Source organism: Leptonychotes weddellii, chromosome 14 (genome assembly GCF_054177405.1).
Source record: "Leptonychotes weddellii isolate Sample4059 chromosome 14, ASM5417740v2, whole genome shotgun sequence".
Taxonomy (NCBI): Eukaryota; Metazoa; Chordata; class Mammalia; order Carnivora; family Phocidae; genus Leptonychotes; species Leptonychotes weddellii.
The window spans coordinates 75,046,210-75,063,791 of NC_138382.1; the positions used below are offsets into that span (position 1 = coordinate 75,046,210).

The 17,582-nt window shown below is 41.9% G+C and overlaps 1 protein-coding gene across 7 annotated transcripts in view; it reads right to left on the reverse strand.

Annotated features, from left to right (window-relative positions):
* Positions 1–17,582, reverse strand: part of FNBP1 (formin binding protein 1) — a 114,987-nt gene that overhangs the window by 75,660 nt on the left and 21,745 nt on the right. For all 7 annotated transcript variants that reach the window (XM_081803758.1, XM_081803762.1, XM_081803761.1 and 4 more), the window contains exon 2: positions 11,060–11,175. In XM_081803758.1, coding sequence (XP_081659884.1) covers positions 11,060–11,175 — 116 coding nt within the window. The remainder of the gene's footprint in view (positions 1–11,059; positions 11,176–17,582) is intronic.

A 17,582-nucleotide genomic window follows, 5' to 3' on the forward strand; every position in this document is an offset into this window, starting at 1 on the left:
GGGCTGTTCATGCTAAGATATTTAATTAGGAGGACTTTTAACCTGCCCAGCAAGTTTGCCCTGAACACACTCAGATGAGACAAAATCACTCACATCTCTCTTCCTAATTTCACCTCTGGGTCAAGAATCCAGACAATCTCTACATTCAACACCCTTAAATTTACACAAAAACCATGGGGTAAGCCTGGAAAAACAAAACTCATGCATATGGGTCCCATCGGCTGATTTCTTGTGGGACCTGACTTTGGTCGCTGTAGTTTAGGGAAATAGCCAGAAGAGGCTGACTAATGGTCCACAGTGGGGGTCCTCACTTGACCACATCTCAGTATTCACTTCCCTGTTTATCCCGTGTTTCTATTCCTCTTTCCTAGTAGTTACTTTCATTATTTCACATTTTCTTGTATTCCCCCTGAATCTACAGATTCACCTAGAAAAAAATGTACCATCATAAGTTTACAATTTTGATCATGGTACATTTTACATACAAAGTGGATGTGATTTCATCTCTAACAGGTGTTACTAGATGATTTGAGGCAATGGACTTCAGTAAAAAGGACACTGCTCTGGGATGGCGTGACCCCAGACAAACCAACAAGCAAGTCTGTGCATCCAGCTCCTCATCTGTGAGTTCAAGGGGGTTGGATGAAATGACCTCTATTGCCCCTTCAAGTTTTCTGAGGGAATATGTAACCCCAAGAATATCAACTGTTGCAATTTAAAGTGAAGATATGGGGACGCCTGGGTGGCTCAGTTCGTTAAGTATCTGCCTTGGGCTCAGGTCAGGATCCCAGGGTCCTGGGATTGAGTTCCACATCAGGCTCCTTGCTCAGCAGGGAACCTGCTTCTCTCTCTCTCTGTCGCTCTCCCTGCTTCTGCTCTCTCCCTGACAAGTAATTAATAAAATCTTTTAAAAAATAAAATAAATGAAATAAAATGAAGATATGAAGGGCACCTGGATGGCAGACTCAGTAGAGCATGGGACTCTTGATCTCGGGGTCATGAGTTCAAGCCCCACACTGGCATAGAGCTTACTTATAATAATAATAATAATAATAATAATAATAATAAAACATGTCATATTTTCTCTGCTGATACTCTGGATGCATAGTACAGTTTACCTAATAAGTCTAGATCCAAAAGAATGCTGAAAAATAGCATTTCTTTTAAAAATGTGGCTTAGGGGCACCTGGCTGGCTCTGTTGGTAAAGAACGTGCAACTCTCAATCTCAGGATTGTAAGCTCAAGCCCCAACGGGTATAGAGATTACTTAAAAATAAAATCTTTTAAATAAATAAATAAAGTGGCTTAAAGAAAAAAATAATGCAAAGGAGAGAAATCTTGTTTGTTGAAAGCACAGTACAGTTCTTTGAGTTGGTTTACCACAGTCACTCCTTAAAAGGTAGATTTAGTAAAAACAGTCCATCCTACTCACAGCTGGCAGGGATGGAAAGGGGAGCACATGGAAAGCAGACGACCATATAACCAATAGGTTCTTTTCCACATATGCGTAGAGTAGCATATATGGGATTTTTTGGTAGAAAGGAAGAGGAGTGGGGGGAGGGGCAGAGGGAGAGAGAATCTCAAGCATGCCCAGAGAGGAGCCGGACGTGGGGCTTGATCTCACGACCCTGAGATCATGACCTGAGCTGAAATCGAGAGTCAGATGCTTAGCTGACTCAGCCACCCAGGCGCCCCAGCATGTGAGATATTTTTAATGCATGGTTTTAAATATTAACCATTTCTCCTATTAACTATAAATTACAAATTGAAAATATCACTTTGAAATTCACATCTTATATAAAAATTCTTTCGCAACTGTTATTGTAAAGGTTTATTTAAATCCACATTTTCTGGGGCACCTGGCTGGCTCAGTCAGAAGAGTGTGCGACTCTAGAACTCGATCTTGGGGTTGTGAGTTCAAACCCGAGGTGGGGTGTAGAGACTACTTAAATAAAACAAACAAGAAAAAACCCCACTTCATATTTAAAAAAATAAATTAAAAAAATTAATAAATCTACATTTTCTTTTTAGCTTCCAGTCCTAAGCCTTCATAAAAATAATTTAAATTTTATATCCAGTTGAAGGAAACATAGCTTGAATATAGAAAGGTAAAACCAGCACTCTTTTTAGTTCCTTCTTACCAATCCAATCCTAAACAGGATTAAAGACCATGGGGGGGTGAGGGGGGGATATTCTGTTGTGGGTGACAGCCTGTGGAGACCGTCACGTTGTGATGAATGAGTCTCACTTTGACCATGTTAGCATATATAGCCTTCAAAATGTTTCTTAAAAGCACCAATGAATAATTCACTCTATAAAAGCCAGCAGAAAACTAAAAGCTTAAGAAGTCTGGAAGGGAAAATCAGGATTTTTCTCTCAGGGACCACTAGAAAGAAAGATCAACTTTCATTTCCATTCTCTGGAGATGGGCTTTCTTGCCCCTATTTTGTATGAGGTTACTTAAAAAACAAGCAAGAAAACAAACCACAAAGAGCAGCTTTAAATTTATGGGATCTTTCTGAGAAATTTTAAGTGTTTTATATATTAAACTTGCTCTTCAGACAGGCTAATTAAAAGCTAAGAGAAAAATATAATCCTCTCATAAGGATACTGGATTTTAACTTGGTTGATCCGAAGAGCCACAGGGAAGCTTTTAAAAAGGAGATACCTGGGCCCAGTTCCAGGCCCTCCGAAATGGAAGGTCCAGGGTTGGGTCCAGGAATGTTTTGTTTTTTCTATCTTTCTTTTTTTTTAAAAGCTCACCACAAGATTTCTGGATAAAGACAGCAGAATAAAATTCGATCAGAGAATTGTGATTTCCCAACAAGAGGTGAGAATTAAAAGCCAGGACAATTTTCAACAGCAGAAAACAAGCCAATGAAGAAAGAAGCGTAACTTCAGCCTACGCACTTTGAAAAGCGGCGACCACGGTGAGGGACGGAAGATTCTAGGACCGCATGGAAGGATGCTGCCCCCACCCTCACTGCCACTGTGGCAGGGGGTGGGGTAGGGTAGGAATAAGCCCACGAAAGCCTGAAGATCAATTTAGACAATAGTAAACTGAGGGGTGAGTAAGCAGTCAAGGAACAGTGACAGGAAAGCTCTGAGAAGAAGACACGCAGGCCGACCACCCAGGTTCCAGAATTCGGGCAGGAGCAGGGGTCACCACCTGGATCCTCACGTTCCAGGGCTCCAAGCTGGATGCCTGTGGAAGCTCATCCCTAACCTAGGCATTCCAAAGGAACAGGATATATCTCTCAAACAGAACCTCTAACAAAGTTCCGGAACACACTCAGAGTCTCAAAGACAAAATGTACAAAACCAGGCCCTTTGCCTCACCCTTACCCCATAATGGTGCTCAGAGGGAAAGGCCAACAGTTCTAGAAGCACAGCCAGGAATGCTCAACTACCCTCTATCAGAACCAACAGCAGCACTGATGTTGTTTATGCAGGTAAGAAAAGCATGCTTAGGAAGTGCATGTGCCTTATCTCATTAAGTCCCCTTAACAACCTTAGAAAGGAGGAATTACTATTATTCACATTTTACAGATGAAAAAGATGAAGCACAGAGAATATATGCCCCAAGTTGTGTTACTATTGAATGGAAGAATCAAGAATGCATGCCAGGTATTGGGGCTCTAGTGTCTGTTCTCTTAAGCACTTCACTGAACTGCCCATATTAAACATAAGCGAGGTAAAAAGATACGTAATACAGAAGAGAAGGAAGAAAGGTGGGAAGGAAGGGAGGAAGGAAGGAAGGGAAAGAAGGTAGGTTGGGAGGACTGAAGGAAAGGAGGGAGGGAGGGAATGACCCCCCCCAAAAAAAAGAAAGAAAGAAACCAATCTGGAAGAAAAGAAGAAAAAGAAGCAAAAGCAAACTCCTCCAGAAAATTTTACACTACAGACAAACTTAATAAAAACACAAAGCCAATGAAGCAAAGACTTCCCAGACCACAGGCTAAAATAGATGGCAAAGTTAAGGAAATGAACTAAGAACTAAAGCATACCACTACAGAACTAATAAATAAAGTGGGATGGATATCAAATTTAACAGAAGAAAACTTTGAGATAATCATAATAAGGAAAGCAACTAACAAAAGCAGAAAAAAAGATTACCTAAAGAACAAGATGCTTTAACATAAGGAAAACTCATATTTCTGAAGTATATATAACCCAGTAAGTAGTACAGAAAAAATATTCAGATGTAATTGAAGAAAGTTACCCTGAAATAAATGAAGAACTGAATCTGCATATGAAAGGGCTCTAAGGAAACTGACAAACAATGATCATCGCTTGGCGATGTTATCAAACTGCTAAATGGAACAAAAAAAATTCTTCACATATATAGTCAAAGCAAGTCACCTACAAAGAAAAAAAAAAAATCTGGCTGGCCCCAGATTTTTCCACCAAAAACCAATGCAGCAACAAAGTTTGGAGAGAACTAAAATATGACTGGAGAACAACCAGGTCAAATTATTATCAAGTATGGGGGCATTCTCAAACAGGAACAAACAGGAGTTTGTTTGTATGAAGGATTACTTCATAAACTCTCATTAGGGAAGGAAATATTCATATTTCTCTTGATGCCAAGAGACAGGTGGAGAAGCTGTGGTAGAGGAATGGAGGTGAGCATACGTTTATATTTAAATACAGAATTAAGGGGCACCTCGGTTGTTCAGTCGGTTAAGCATCTGACTCTTGGCTTTGGCTCGGGTCATGATCTCAGGGTCATGGGATCCATCCCGGCATTGGGCTCTGCACTCAGCACAGAGTCTGCTTGAGATTCTCTCCCTCTGCCCCTCCTCTACCGTGCACACACATACCCTCTCTCTAATAAATAAATAAATATAAATAAATAAGTAAACAAATAAATGCAGAATTAAGACAAATTAACTGTGGGACTGTGTTAAAGACCAAATTATATAACTCACCTAGAACAGGAAGCAAAACATGTAAGTATTATTTTCTTTATCTTACTTAGCAGTGAGTCAATTGAGCGTGCTTAAAATTGTAATGTGGAGTTAAAAAAAAAAAGTAATGACATCCTACAAGTTTTTTATAATCTTTCTGCTAAATCTTGTAAGAGTTTAATATTTATGGTTCAGAAAATCCTGCAATTTCACTTGTATGTACTTTTTATGGTGAAAGTAAATGTAAGTTGAATTCCTTGTATATACAATATATGCAATATATTTTATAAAATGATTTCTACATAGTTACCCTTTACTGACAATGAACTCCGATTAGAAAAAAAAAATTGACCAGGACATGAATGGGTCATCAAAAAGAAAGTATAAATGGCTCAAATGTATAAAAACAGGCTCCACCTCATTGATAATAAGAGAAACACAAACTAAGGCTCAGACTCTCCAATTTTTACTTATCACGTTGGCAAAGATAAGAAAAGACTGGTACCAGGGAGCGCTGAGGGTCAAGGTAAGTAGCACTGCCCGAGGCTCTGCTATGAGCGGTAAGGGTCACAGCCTCTGAGTGGCAACTTGGTGAACTCTATCAAAACCAGAGAGCTACTTTTAGGAACTCTGTCTCTAGACAGGCTTGTACAAGGTTATGCATTGCAACTTTGTTGAGAGTTGCAAACAACTGGAAACAATCAACACGTCCACCAAGCCAATGCAATATTATAAAACCACAAAAATAATGAATCCTTGGAACAATCTCCAGGATGTAGAAAGACAAGGGCACAAGGGACTGCTGGGGAAGCAAGGAAGAAAACACACCCTCATTTGCCTGTGTCGGCATAAAATTTCTCAGGAAGGATAAACAAGAGACTGATAACATTTACTGTCCCCAGGGACAGGGTTAAGAGAAGGGACCCTTCACGGCACACCATTTTCTACCTCTGGCATTTTTAATCATATGAATTCATTATCATAACAAATAATTTAGCTTTTTAAAAAAATTTAACAGTTGCTAAGGGCAATCAATAGTTGGTTCTCTTCTATAGGTCTATGAAATGTTTTAAAATTTTATTAGGCATTATTAGGCATTTGACCTTGCATTGCCTTGAAGAAATAGTAACTATAGCAAGGGTCAGTAAACTTCTTCTGTAAAGGGTCGGAGAGTAAGTATTTTATTTTATTTTATTTTTTTAAAGATTTTATTTATTTATTTGACAGAGAGAGAGAGTTAGTGAGAGCAGGAACACAAGCAGGGGAGTGGGAGAGGGAGAAGCAGGCTTCTCATGGAGCAGGGAGCCCAATGCGGAGCTCGATCCCAGGACCCTGGGATCATGACCTGAGCCGAAAGCAGACGCTTAACGACTGAGCCACCCAGGCGCCCCTGGAGAGTATTTTAGACTTGCAAGTAGGTCATGCTCAGGTGGTCCCCGTTAGCTAGTCAGTTGCAATTGTTTTCAGAAGCAGCCATAGACAATACATTAATGAATGGATGTGGCCGTGTTTCTGTATAACTTTATTTATAAAACTAGGCAGTGGATGGATTGGGACATAGGCTGTAATTTGCCAACCCCTAAACCTACACAAATCAAAGCCCTAATGATCATCCTTTGCTTCTAAAATAAGTTGGTGTTCTTTTTTCTCTAATGCCGAAAAAAATAAAAATGATTTAATGCCAGAAGCTTCTCCAAAAAGATAGCGTTGCTTTTTCAACATCATACTGATATTTCAAGCAAGCATTTGTTGACCATGCTTCAGTCACCCTGGCCTTTCCATTCCTTGAACATGTTTCCACCTCAGGACCTTTGCACTTGCTGATCCCTTGGCCTGGAAGAGCTACCCCTAGACCTTGGCATGCCAGCCCTCTCTCTTTGTCCTTCAGTTCTCAAGCAACAGGTTTTCCCTGGCCAGTCTAGCTAAGTAACCCCCACCCACCATCATGCTCTATTACATCACTGGCTTTTCTTACCTGGGATGATAAATGCTATCTTTAAATGATTTAATTTTTTTGCTTGTTTGCATGTGGTCTGTTTTCCACAGTGAGAAGGTGAGCTCCAAGGTGTCTCGTTCATTAGAGCTCCCCTGGCACTCAGTTGACACACTGTTGATTGTTCTGTTGGTAAGCGTCATCAGCTCTCATAGCCTGGGCAAACACATGATTCTCCTTGAAGCAGTGGGGACCAAACATCTTAGAACGGGACCTGTCGATTCACTCTACAACTATTTACTGAGTACCTATTATGCATCAGGCACTGTTCCATACTACCGGGATACTTTAGTGAATACAACTCAAAAACCCCTGCCCTTAAGGGGCTTCCATTCTAACAGGGAGGAGTGGAAGGCAATGAGTAATAAATATGATATATAAGAAAATTGTAAAGAATGTTAGAAAGTTATTAGTGCTACGGAAAAACTGTAAACTACAGCAGGAAGATGAGGTAGGCCTCACTGAGCAGTTAACATCTGAGCAAAGACTTGAAGGGAGGCGAGAGGGTGGGCATGCGAGGAACATATAGGTGATACCCATACAGAAAGGCGAGCCCTGGGGCAAGAGCGTGCCTCGTGTGTATGAGAAACAGCAAGGAGGCTGGTACGGTTAGAGCCGAGAGGAGGGAGAAGGAGGAAAGAGAGGACGTCAGAAAGGTTGGGGGATATGATCACATAGGGCTTTGTAGGACATCCACAGTAAGGATTCTGGATTTACGGAGTGAAATGGAGAGTTGGAATTTTGAACAGAGTGCCATGATCTAGCTGCTTTGTGGAACACAGACAGACAAGAGGGGATAAGGAGGGAGTAAGAGGAACCAGTTAGAAGCCTCATAATAACCCAGGTGAAAGGTGATGGAGACTAGAGCACAGTGGCTGAGGTAGAGGTCATGAGAAGGGGTCAGATCTTGGGTAAATTTGCAAAGTACAGTCACTGGGACTTCCTGATGGCTTAGATTGGGGATGGGGGTGGGGTAGTGGCTGAGAAAGAGGGGACTTCTGACTGAATAAGGAACAGAGTTTCTGACCTAACAAGGAAGGAGGGAGCAGCTCTCAAATGTGTGGGGAAAAGCTGGGCTGTGCAGATGCAGATTTTAAGCGGACAGATTCGGTTTCAGACACTTTCTATTTCAAATAGGTTTTAGGAGATAATGCATAATCTGTGTCAGAGTCCAGGACAGAGGTCTAGCTTGGAGGTACATACCTGTGAGACATTGTCACGTGGATCATACTTAAAGCCAGATGAGATCACCAAGGGAATACAGATCGAGAGGGGGAGATGACAGGGATTGGGCACCAGGGCACATCGGGTAAAGAGGCAAAAGGCAAAGGAGGACCCAGCGAGCGGGCTGAGAAGGAGCTCAAAGTGAAGTAGGAAGGAAGCCAGAAGACTGGAATTACAGAGGCCAAGCAAGGAGGAGGAAGCATCCACCCCGTCAAAGCTGCTGATGGGTCAAGGACGCCAGACTGAGGACAGGCGATTGGGTTGAACCATACAGAAGTCACAGGGGCCTGGAAGGGTAGTTCTGGCTGAGTGGTGTGCGGTGAGTCTAAGGTAGTGAGAGGAGAGGGATTGGAGACAGCAAGTAAGAACACTTTCGAGAAGTTTGGCTGCAACGGGGAACAACGACATGGTGGCAGCTGGTGGGGAGAACCACCTCAGGGAAGTTTGTTTTTGAATGAGGGTGTGCTTGTGTGTCGATGGGGATAATAACCCAGCAGGGAACGAAGAACTGAGGACATGGGAGAGAGAACCACTGGGGCTGAGTTCCAGAGCCAGAGGGAGGGGGGACACCGAGTGCATAAAAGGGGGGCCTGGATTTAGACAGAAGCATCTCGGGGCGGGGGGCACAGATGCTGAGAGTCTGCAGACATTCTCTTCTGACTGCTTCCATGCTCTCAGTAACATAGCAAGCAAGTGGTGAGGATGGGAAAGGAGATGCTGGGTTTGCAGAAAGGAGAAACTGAGTCACTTCGGTGAGTGGGGCAGCAAATCGACAAAGGATAGAAAGGATGCTTATGTATCGGCATTGAGGACCTGGCTGAGGGCTCAGTATCAAGGAGGAGAAGACCAGTCTGAAGGGTTAGTAATGGTCTTGAAGGCATTTGTTCAATTACTCCTGATCTTGTACATCAGCTTCTCCCAACAAGTATAAATTGAGATACCTCTTAGGGATGTAATGAAACAATGTTAATAGTTAAATCTCAGGGGGCGCCTGTCTGGCTCCGTCAGTGGAACACGGGACTCTTGATCTAGGGGTTGTAAGTTTGAGCCCCATGTTGGGCGTAGAGTCTACTAAATATGTATTTAGATCTCAGGAAAAGTACTTCTCAAGAGATTGCCATCAGATCCCTGATACTGATCCTCTGTTTCAACTTGTGATCCACAAGAGGGTAAAACAGTCAATGGAGAGCCATCGTATTTTACCCTAAACCCACACTGGAATTTGCATTCTTTTCCAACAGCCTCCCATTTTGTTACTTGCATCCTCCGTCCCTCACCTAGGGTGATGAGAAAGGGCAAGAAGCCAGGTGCAATCCAGAGGCGGAGCTAAGAAAGCCCTTTCCCTTCATGACACAGAACCAAGCAGATACTTGCTAAGTGCTGAATTAATGGCATCTAATCATAAACCTCCCAAACAAAACAGGATCATGACAAAGGTGCCAGGGAAGACAAGTGTAAGCTAATACAAAAAGAAAGGCAACAAACAGATAAATCCGTAAGGTGAGACCGTATTTTGGCTAAGGATGTATGTAACCCATTTTCACACCAAAGACATTTTATGACGAACAGTGCGATATTTAGATAATCAGCACGAAGCAGCCCCTTCCCTACTGCCACATTCAGGATGTGAGGCTGATACACACAGTGCCAGAAATCAATCTGGATTCAGCAAGTCATAACGGTTACAGTTACTTCACTGAGCAATATGTTTTATGTTTTCTTTACTCAATAGAAACAAAACTTGTCATCCATAAAAACAATCTAGATGTACCACTCAGGTGCTTATTTATAAACAACACCAGCTCTAAAAGAATCCATCTTCTCTCAGTGACACCTGACATAACCCTCCTGCAGACGCTCTTTGGGTTCAAACGAAATGTTTCTATACCAAAAGTCATCTGGATCTTTAACAGGTCTTAAAACAATCTGCACCAACCAATTCAACCAAACAAGAAATCATTAAAGTCTGTGCCTGCCACGGCAAGTTCCAGCTTTGTTCTACCAACAACTTTTACATATTTTATCTAAAAGCAAAATTTCTTGGATAATTTCATCATTAAAGATGTAAGCAGTCCAAGCACTTTTAAAATGCTGCTCCACAGGGCTCTTAACGGGCTGCTGGACGGAACTCAGATCCGGAGAAGCATTTTGGAAAGCTGTCTACTTAAAGCTAACACCTATGACCCCACAGTTCCACTCCTGGGTGTAGACAGGCTTCATATCCCCAAACAGGAGACGAGCAATCGCCTAGTGGCAGAGGAATGGGTGAACTGTGGTATACTTACACATCCACACACCAACCACCAGTGAAAAGAAACAAGCTACCACCATATACAGCCACATGAATGAATCTCCCAAACATAATGTAGAACAAAAGAGGTCAAATACAAACAGTGCCTAATAAGTCAATACATTCAGATGAGGTTCAAAAACAGGCAAGACTGTCCAGGTCATTCGAAGTCAGAAGAGTGGGCAGCCATGGGAGGGTGGAGCACCGGAAGGGGCCAGGGGCCTCTGGGGCTGGGTTTGCCTGTCTCTCCATCTGGGTACTGGTGACATGGGGGAGTGTTCACTCTGTGAGGATTTCTGGGGCTGAACACTTTTAATGTGTACTTTTCTCTCTCTATATATTATATTTCAATTAGGAGTTTTCTGAAAAAAAAATAAGTAGCTCCAAAATTCAGAAACTATCCTTCAAAAAACAAAACAAAACAAAAACCCAGAGCCTAAGGGCAGTAACTCAGTTTTTATTTTTATTGTTCTATGGAAATGAATCTTCTCTATCAAAAGCAATGGTTTCTAATTGAAATATCACCTTACATAAAAGGGGAAAATATTTAAAGGATTATATATTCACAGTATAAATGAGAATATAAATTATTGTTACATCCATTCTGCAGTTAACAAATAACCTTTTTCAATATCAACTTACCTGAGTTGCTTTGCATAGCTGAGTTCGATCTCTGTCCTTTCCTTTACAAATTTGATGTATTTCTCAAGAATGTCAATTCCCCACTGTGTGTGTTTTTCTAAGTTGTCAAATTGATCCTGTTTAAAAAAACAAACAGAGAGAGAGAGAGCTTATAATCCTTCTCTGTGATTAATATAATTTCAGTGAACAATTCTCTCAACAATATGTCGCTGTGTAGAAAGCCGTTCTAATATTTTCCATGATTGTACTGGGTGCTTTTCTTGTTGAGCGGTTTTAAATCAACATTACCAAATTTGGTTTGAAAACTGTCTGGGGTACTGAACTCTGACCCATTCGTTCATGTTAGAAACATGGTTTGGGGATATAGTTAATGTCCTGGTGCAAAGGAAAATATCTTTTCCAGATTCCAAAAACTGAGAGGTGAAACACTCACATCAACTCAGTCCTGCTTGCCAGCACCTTACCTGTTATCTCTGAGTTATTCAAAACAGCTCACTGTAAGTTGGGGCAAGCAAATGGGAACAAGAAGAGTTACAAAATACTGCTTTCTTCAAACAGATAAATAAAATGACTCATGCGGACCTTATTCAAACATTTGAACATTTATCAAACCCACACTGTGGGCCAGGAAAGGAGCCGGGGAACCGAAATGAACGGAAATAGAGCCCCTTCTTGCAGAGTGCCTGGAGGTTCCTAGCCTGGAAGAATGAGAGGGGGTGGGTATTCCAGCAACAGCTACTGCAAAAGTGGGGACACATCCAGGAATCTGGGGATCGGAGAGGGGGGGACGAGACTTGTCCCTCTGGAGCGAAGGTGGGGGGGAGGGCTCAAGGGAAGGATGGTGGTGGGTAAGAAACTGGAAAAAGTCCCTGCCCATCACCCCAGGCCTCAAACAACGCGCGAAGGAGCTCAGCCTGTCCAGTGCGCACACGTGAGCTGCTGAATTTGCAAGGAGAGGGGCACACCCACAGACATGTTTCCAATCGCCAGGAGGTGGAAGTCAGGAGATAGCTCCTTAGTCCAGATGAGAGAAAACAGGAGAGGGAAGGACGTCCAGACCCGTAACAACTAGAATCAACTAGTCTTAGCGGCCGATTGCAGAAGGAGACTGGAAAGGAATATGAGGGAGAGGCAGGATTCTGGGGGCCTCCCTGCCTCTGGCTCTGGGGACTAGAGAGTCGATGGGCAGCAGTTTGGGGTGAAGTGACACGTTGCGTGAGGGAGTGACATGTCCGGAAGGGAGCTGGAAACACAGATCTACTGGGAGCTCAAGGAGGGAGGCCTGTGAGCTGGTGGATCTGAAGCAGCACCCAGGGATCCCAGGAGAGGGTCAGCAAAGTCGGCAGCAGCTTTGCACTGAATTAGTCAAGAGGGCCTGGCCCAGGAGGGAGAGCCCAGAAAGGCCTGGGAAAGCTAGGGGAGTGTCAGCGCGACATTGCAAGGAAGGGAGAACTGCCTCCAGAGAACGATGGACCGAGTGCTGTCCCCGGGAAGATAGCAGGAATAGAGAAATGTAGGTTCTGGCCCCACCCTGGGACTTCACCACCGGGGGCCACCGAACCGAGCAGAGTGTAGTCATTTGCCTAAAGATGCAGAATCACTGCCTGCCTAATTTCACAACTCAGTCATGAGGATCATGGAAAATGGGAAAGAGTCAAATCAAGTCTAAAAAATACAAAGCCACAGTTTAATCCTATCACAGGTGTTGTGCGATCCTATAGGACACACTTGGTGCCATCCTTCAGCTTGGTTTTAAAACCTAGCACCTCCCACCTTTTACCTGTCCTTGTGCTTTCATCCTGTATTCCATTCAAAGCTATGCAAACCAGAAAATGAGTACACAGAGCTCCCTAGAAGTCTACCTTGGGTGGGAGTGGGCACCCTGCAGAGCCAAAAGCACTTTTTCTCCAATGTCAGAAATTCTCTTCTTGAAGAAAACTCATTTCCTCAACCTTACCCCCGCCCAGGCCCACAGGACAGTTTTAGAAACTAAGGTTTTATTTTCCTGGAATATTTTTCTCATGAAAAAGAATTACTGTAGAATGTCTTTAAATCCAGTAATTGTTTACACTATCATAAAAAACAAGGGACAACTATTTAAGGTATTCGTTGATTCTTGGTCCCCAATAATATATTCCACGGACATCTAGGTTCCACTTCAAGGAACACTAGTCAGGAAGGTGATTTATTTATGTCCTCTGTAAAGACAGGGGTTGTCAAGCAAATTAATAGTGTAAACAAGACTGTAGGTCACTTCAAACTACTTGAGAGAACAAATATACAAACAATTCAAGTAATGATTACAAACCATTCCTAGCTATTTAGAGCAAGGCTTCTTTAAAGCTCTGGGCTGGTTGGTAACCCTTTGCTAACCAATTTCATAGATCCTATTTATTTAAAAACTCCTTTCCAGACCCCTCCCTCCATTTGAGAGTCGTCTGTTTCATCTCCCATCTCCAGAACCTTACTGTTTTCAGTAGTTATAGGGTTTTCTTGAAAACTTGTTAACACCATCTGCTCTTAGATTGTCCTGCTGATAATCTCACTACATATTTTTCCCTATGAATATGCGATTTTTTCTTTTTAGCCTTGATGTATAGAATACAGAGCAACAGCTTTTGATACCAAAACTCTTTTTTTTAAAAAAAATCTACATTTGAATTGAGTCTACCTTAAAAATTACTGGCCCCAAACCAACAATATGTTTTCAATAAAGTTATCTGTATTCAGGAACATTCTGCAAGCTGTAATAAAGCACTAAAATAAGGTCAAAATAAGATAGAAGATCTTAATACTAAAAACCTTACTCAGTAGCAACAAATAAACTAGTACTTGTTTGTCAATATAATATCATTCTTTTTTTTTAATTTAAAAAAATTTTATTTTATTTTATTTTTTTTAAAGATTTTATTTATTTATTTGACAGAGAGAGACACAGCGAGAGAGGGAACACAAGCAGGGGGAGTGGGAGAGGGAGAAGCAGGCTTCTGCCGAGCAGGGAGCCCGATGCGGGGCTCGATCGGGATCATGACCTGAGCCGAAGGCAGACGCCCAACAACTGAGCCACCCAGGCGCCCCATAATATCATTCTTTTTATGCTGTATTAAAACATCTCTTGGGGTGCCTGGGTGGCTCAGTCGTTAAGCATCTGCCTTCAGCTCAGGTCGTGATCCCAGGGTCCTGGGATCGAGCCCCACATCGGGCTCCCTGCTCTGCGGGCAGCCTGCTTCTCCCTTTCCCACTCCCCTTGCTTGTGTTCCCTCTCTCGCTGTGTCTCTCCCTGTCAAATAAATAAAATCTTTAAAAAATAAAAAATAAAAATAAAAAAATAAAACATCTCGGGCGTCTGGCTGGCTTAGCGGGTGGAGTGTGCAATTCTTGATCTCGGGGTTGTGTGAGTTTGAGCACTATGCTGGGTGTAGAGCTTACTTAAAAAAATAATGAAATGAAATAAAATGTTGTCACAAATAAAATTTTTAAAAATATTAAAACATCCCTAATGATGCCACACTCTACCGCTCCCATCACATGGATTGCCCCAGCATGGACTTTTTTGACAGCAGCTAAAAGCAAATTCAAAACAGATGAAAAACTAATCAACCCACTTACATTCTTGACCAAAATGTGGAAAACTTAATGGAAAAACATTCCAAATCTTAAAAAGACTCCTTTGTGAGCAAATATTATAAATGGCCCTTGAAAAAATAGCCTTTGCCACTTTGGAGATGGGGCCATTATCAAAAATGCACCCCTTCCCTTGTGATGTTACATAACAGCAGTTCTGAAGACCCCTCTGCCCTCTTAAAAATCATTAAGGACCTCCAAAAGCTTTTATTTATGTGGGTTATGGCTATCAATATCTACTGTATCAGAAATTAAAAACTGAGAGTTTTAAACATATTAATTCATTTAAAAAGACGACACTAAATCCATCACATGTCAAAATAAATAGCATTGTTTTCTTTTTAAGAACTTTCTTTTCCAAAACAACAACAACAAAAAGTGAGAAAACAGGCACTGTTTTACATTTTTGCAAATCTCTTTAATGTCTGGCTTAATAGAAGACAGCTGGATGCTCAGACGCTTCTGCAATCAATCTGGTGTGATTCCTCACTTTGGCTGAAATATGCGAAAAAAATAAGACTTCATGCAGATATGTAGTAAGAAAGTGGAGTATTTCAATAGCCTTTTTAGGTAATTATAGCTATTATTTGATACCACACCAAGACTCAACTAATAGTAGCTTCTTAAAGGTTAGTTGCAATGTGAAATGTGAAACCATCCCCAAAATTTTTCATATGGGGTTACAATAAAATGCACTTGTCGATCTTGTACTTTGAATGGATCTTTTACCTGCACATGATTGTATAACATTATGCACTAGTCATTTAGAAAATATCATTTCACTGATAACTTGCAGATCTTCCAAGTGTTGCCACATTTCATTACAAAATATTTTAAAATCACATTTGTTTATATTGCTACCTATCTCAGCTTTTCCAATGAGTATTTTTTTAATTTTTAAATTTTTAAAATATTTTAAAGATTTTTTAAAAAAATTTGAGTGAGAGAGAGAGCACAAGTGGGGAAGAGGGGCTGAGGGAGAGGAAGAAGCAGACTCCCTGCTGAGCAGGGAGCCTGACCTGGGACCCAATCCCAGGACCCTGGGATCATGACCTGAGAGGAAGGCAGACGCTTAACCAACTGAGCCACCCAGGCATCCTATTTTTTTTTTATAAGCTCTATTCTATGGGGCTTGAACTCACGACCCCGAGATCAAGAATCTGATGAGTCTTTAAATACTGGGGAGGGCGCCTGGGTGGCTCAGTTGGTTAAGCGACTGCCTTCGGCTCAGGTCATGATCCTGGAGTCCCGGGATCGAGTCCCGCATCGGGCTCCCTGCTCAGCAGGGAGTCTGCTTCTCCCTCTGACCCTCCTCCCTCTCATGCTCTCTGTCTCTCATTCTCTCTCTCAAAATAAATAAATAAAATCTTTTAAAAAAATAAATAAATAAATACTGGGGAGCTGTCAAGCTCACAGTGGCAAATGCAAATTTTCCAAAATTCTAATTTTCACTTAAAAGCTAGAATTCCATCATTGGCAACAAATAGTCATTTCCTTAAAGGGACAGGCTCACTTCATTCATGTTTGAGAAAATACCTGCCAAATGCCCAAGAGTTTGTTCGCCAGCTGTTCTCTTAAGTAAAAATGGTGTGCACGAAAAAAGCAGTTATTCAGCTCACAACACAATTACCTGAGTATCCTGGTAACACTAAGTGCTTTAGGCATACTTCCCATCTTGTCATACATACTATTCAAAAGGTGTATATTCAACAGTTGAGATTTAATAAAATTACTAATCTTATTGTTTCATCAAGGACATTTTTTTAAAAAATTTTTTTAAATATTTCACTTATTTGACAGAGAGAGCAAGAGAGCACAAGCAGGGGGAGCAGCAGAGGCAGAGGGAGAAGCAGGCTTCCCGCTGAGCAGGGAGCCCGATGCGGGGCTCGACCCCAGGACCCCGGGATCATGACCTGAGCCGAAGGCTGACGCTTAACCGACTGAGCCACCCAGGCGCCCCCATCGAGGACATTTTTAGATAAAACTGATTTTTTTTTTTAAACAGCTAACAGTGAAGAGTACAAGAGCTGCTGTGTTTGGAGCCACTGCCCTGATTCATACCAAGGGACCGGCGGCCTTCCCATCACCACTTTTGTACCATGAGCGGAAACATCTACACCGTGAGAAAGACAGTGTCTTAGTATCATCATGAAAATAGTTTTGACTCTGTGGACTCCATAAGAGGGTTTCTGGAACCTCTGGAGGTCTAGGGACTGCACTTGAAGAACTCTTACGTCATGACACACGCTCTAAAATTTCTATTGGAAAGCTTTGTATTTCTAAAGATTAAGGAAGGCAGATAATATATGACCTAATGGAAAATTATGTTTAATGTACCAGTGCCTACCATATATACACACACACACACACTCAAGAATTAACTCTGAAATCGCCAAGAGAACTGCAAATGGATGTTTCCAAGGAGCTGGGTCCAACGCGATGGGCCCCCTCTTGACCTCTTATTGCTCCCTGAATTCGCAATTACTGTAGTTTCCAATTATTTTCAGGTCTGGCGTAAGCACATTGAAGACCGAACCAGAAGAAGTATGAACCACGGGCAGTTGTTTGGGTCATTACATCTTCATCAGAGTTCCTGAAGCATCCTGAAGTTCAACACAAATTTTTGCCTTCGTGTACCTAGCAACTCATCAGTCAGTACCAAGACTGGTCTCTCTAGGTCAGTATAGAATGACTACTCTTGGCTATGCTTGAGAAGTCTTCTGAAATCTGATTTTTCTTTCAAAACCTGCAAAAGAAGTGACACAGGAACTACTTTCAGAAAAGCTAGTTGCTTTATTTTTTGTTTTGTTTTGCCTTTTTTTTTTTTTTTTTTTTTTTGGTGCTGAAACCCGGGACTGAACCAAGCCAGTTGCTTTAAAATGAGGAGATCCAAGTCAGC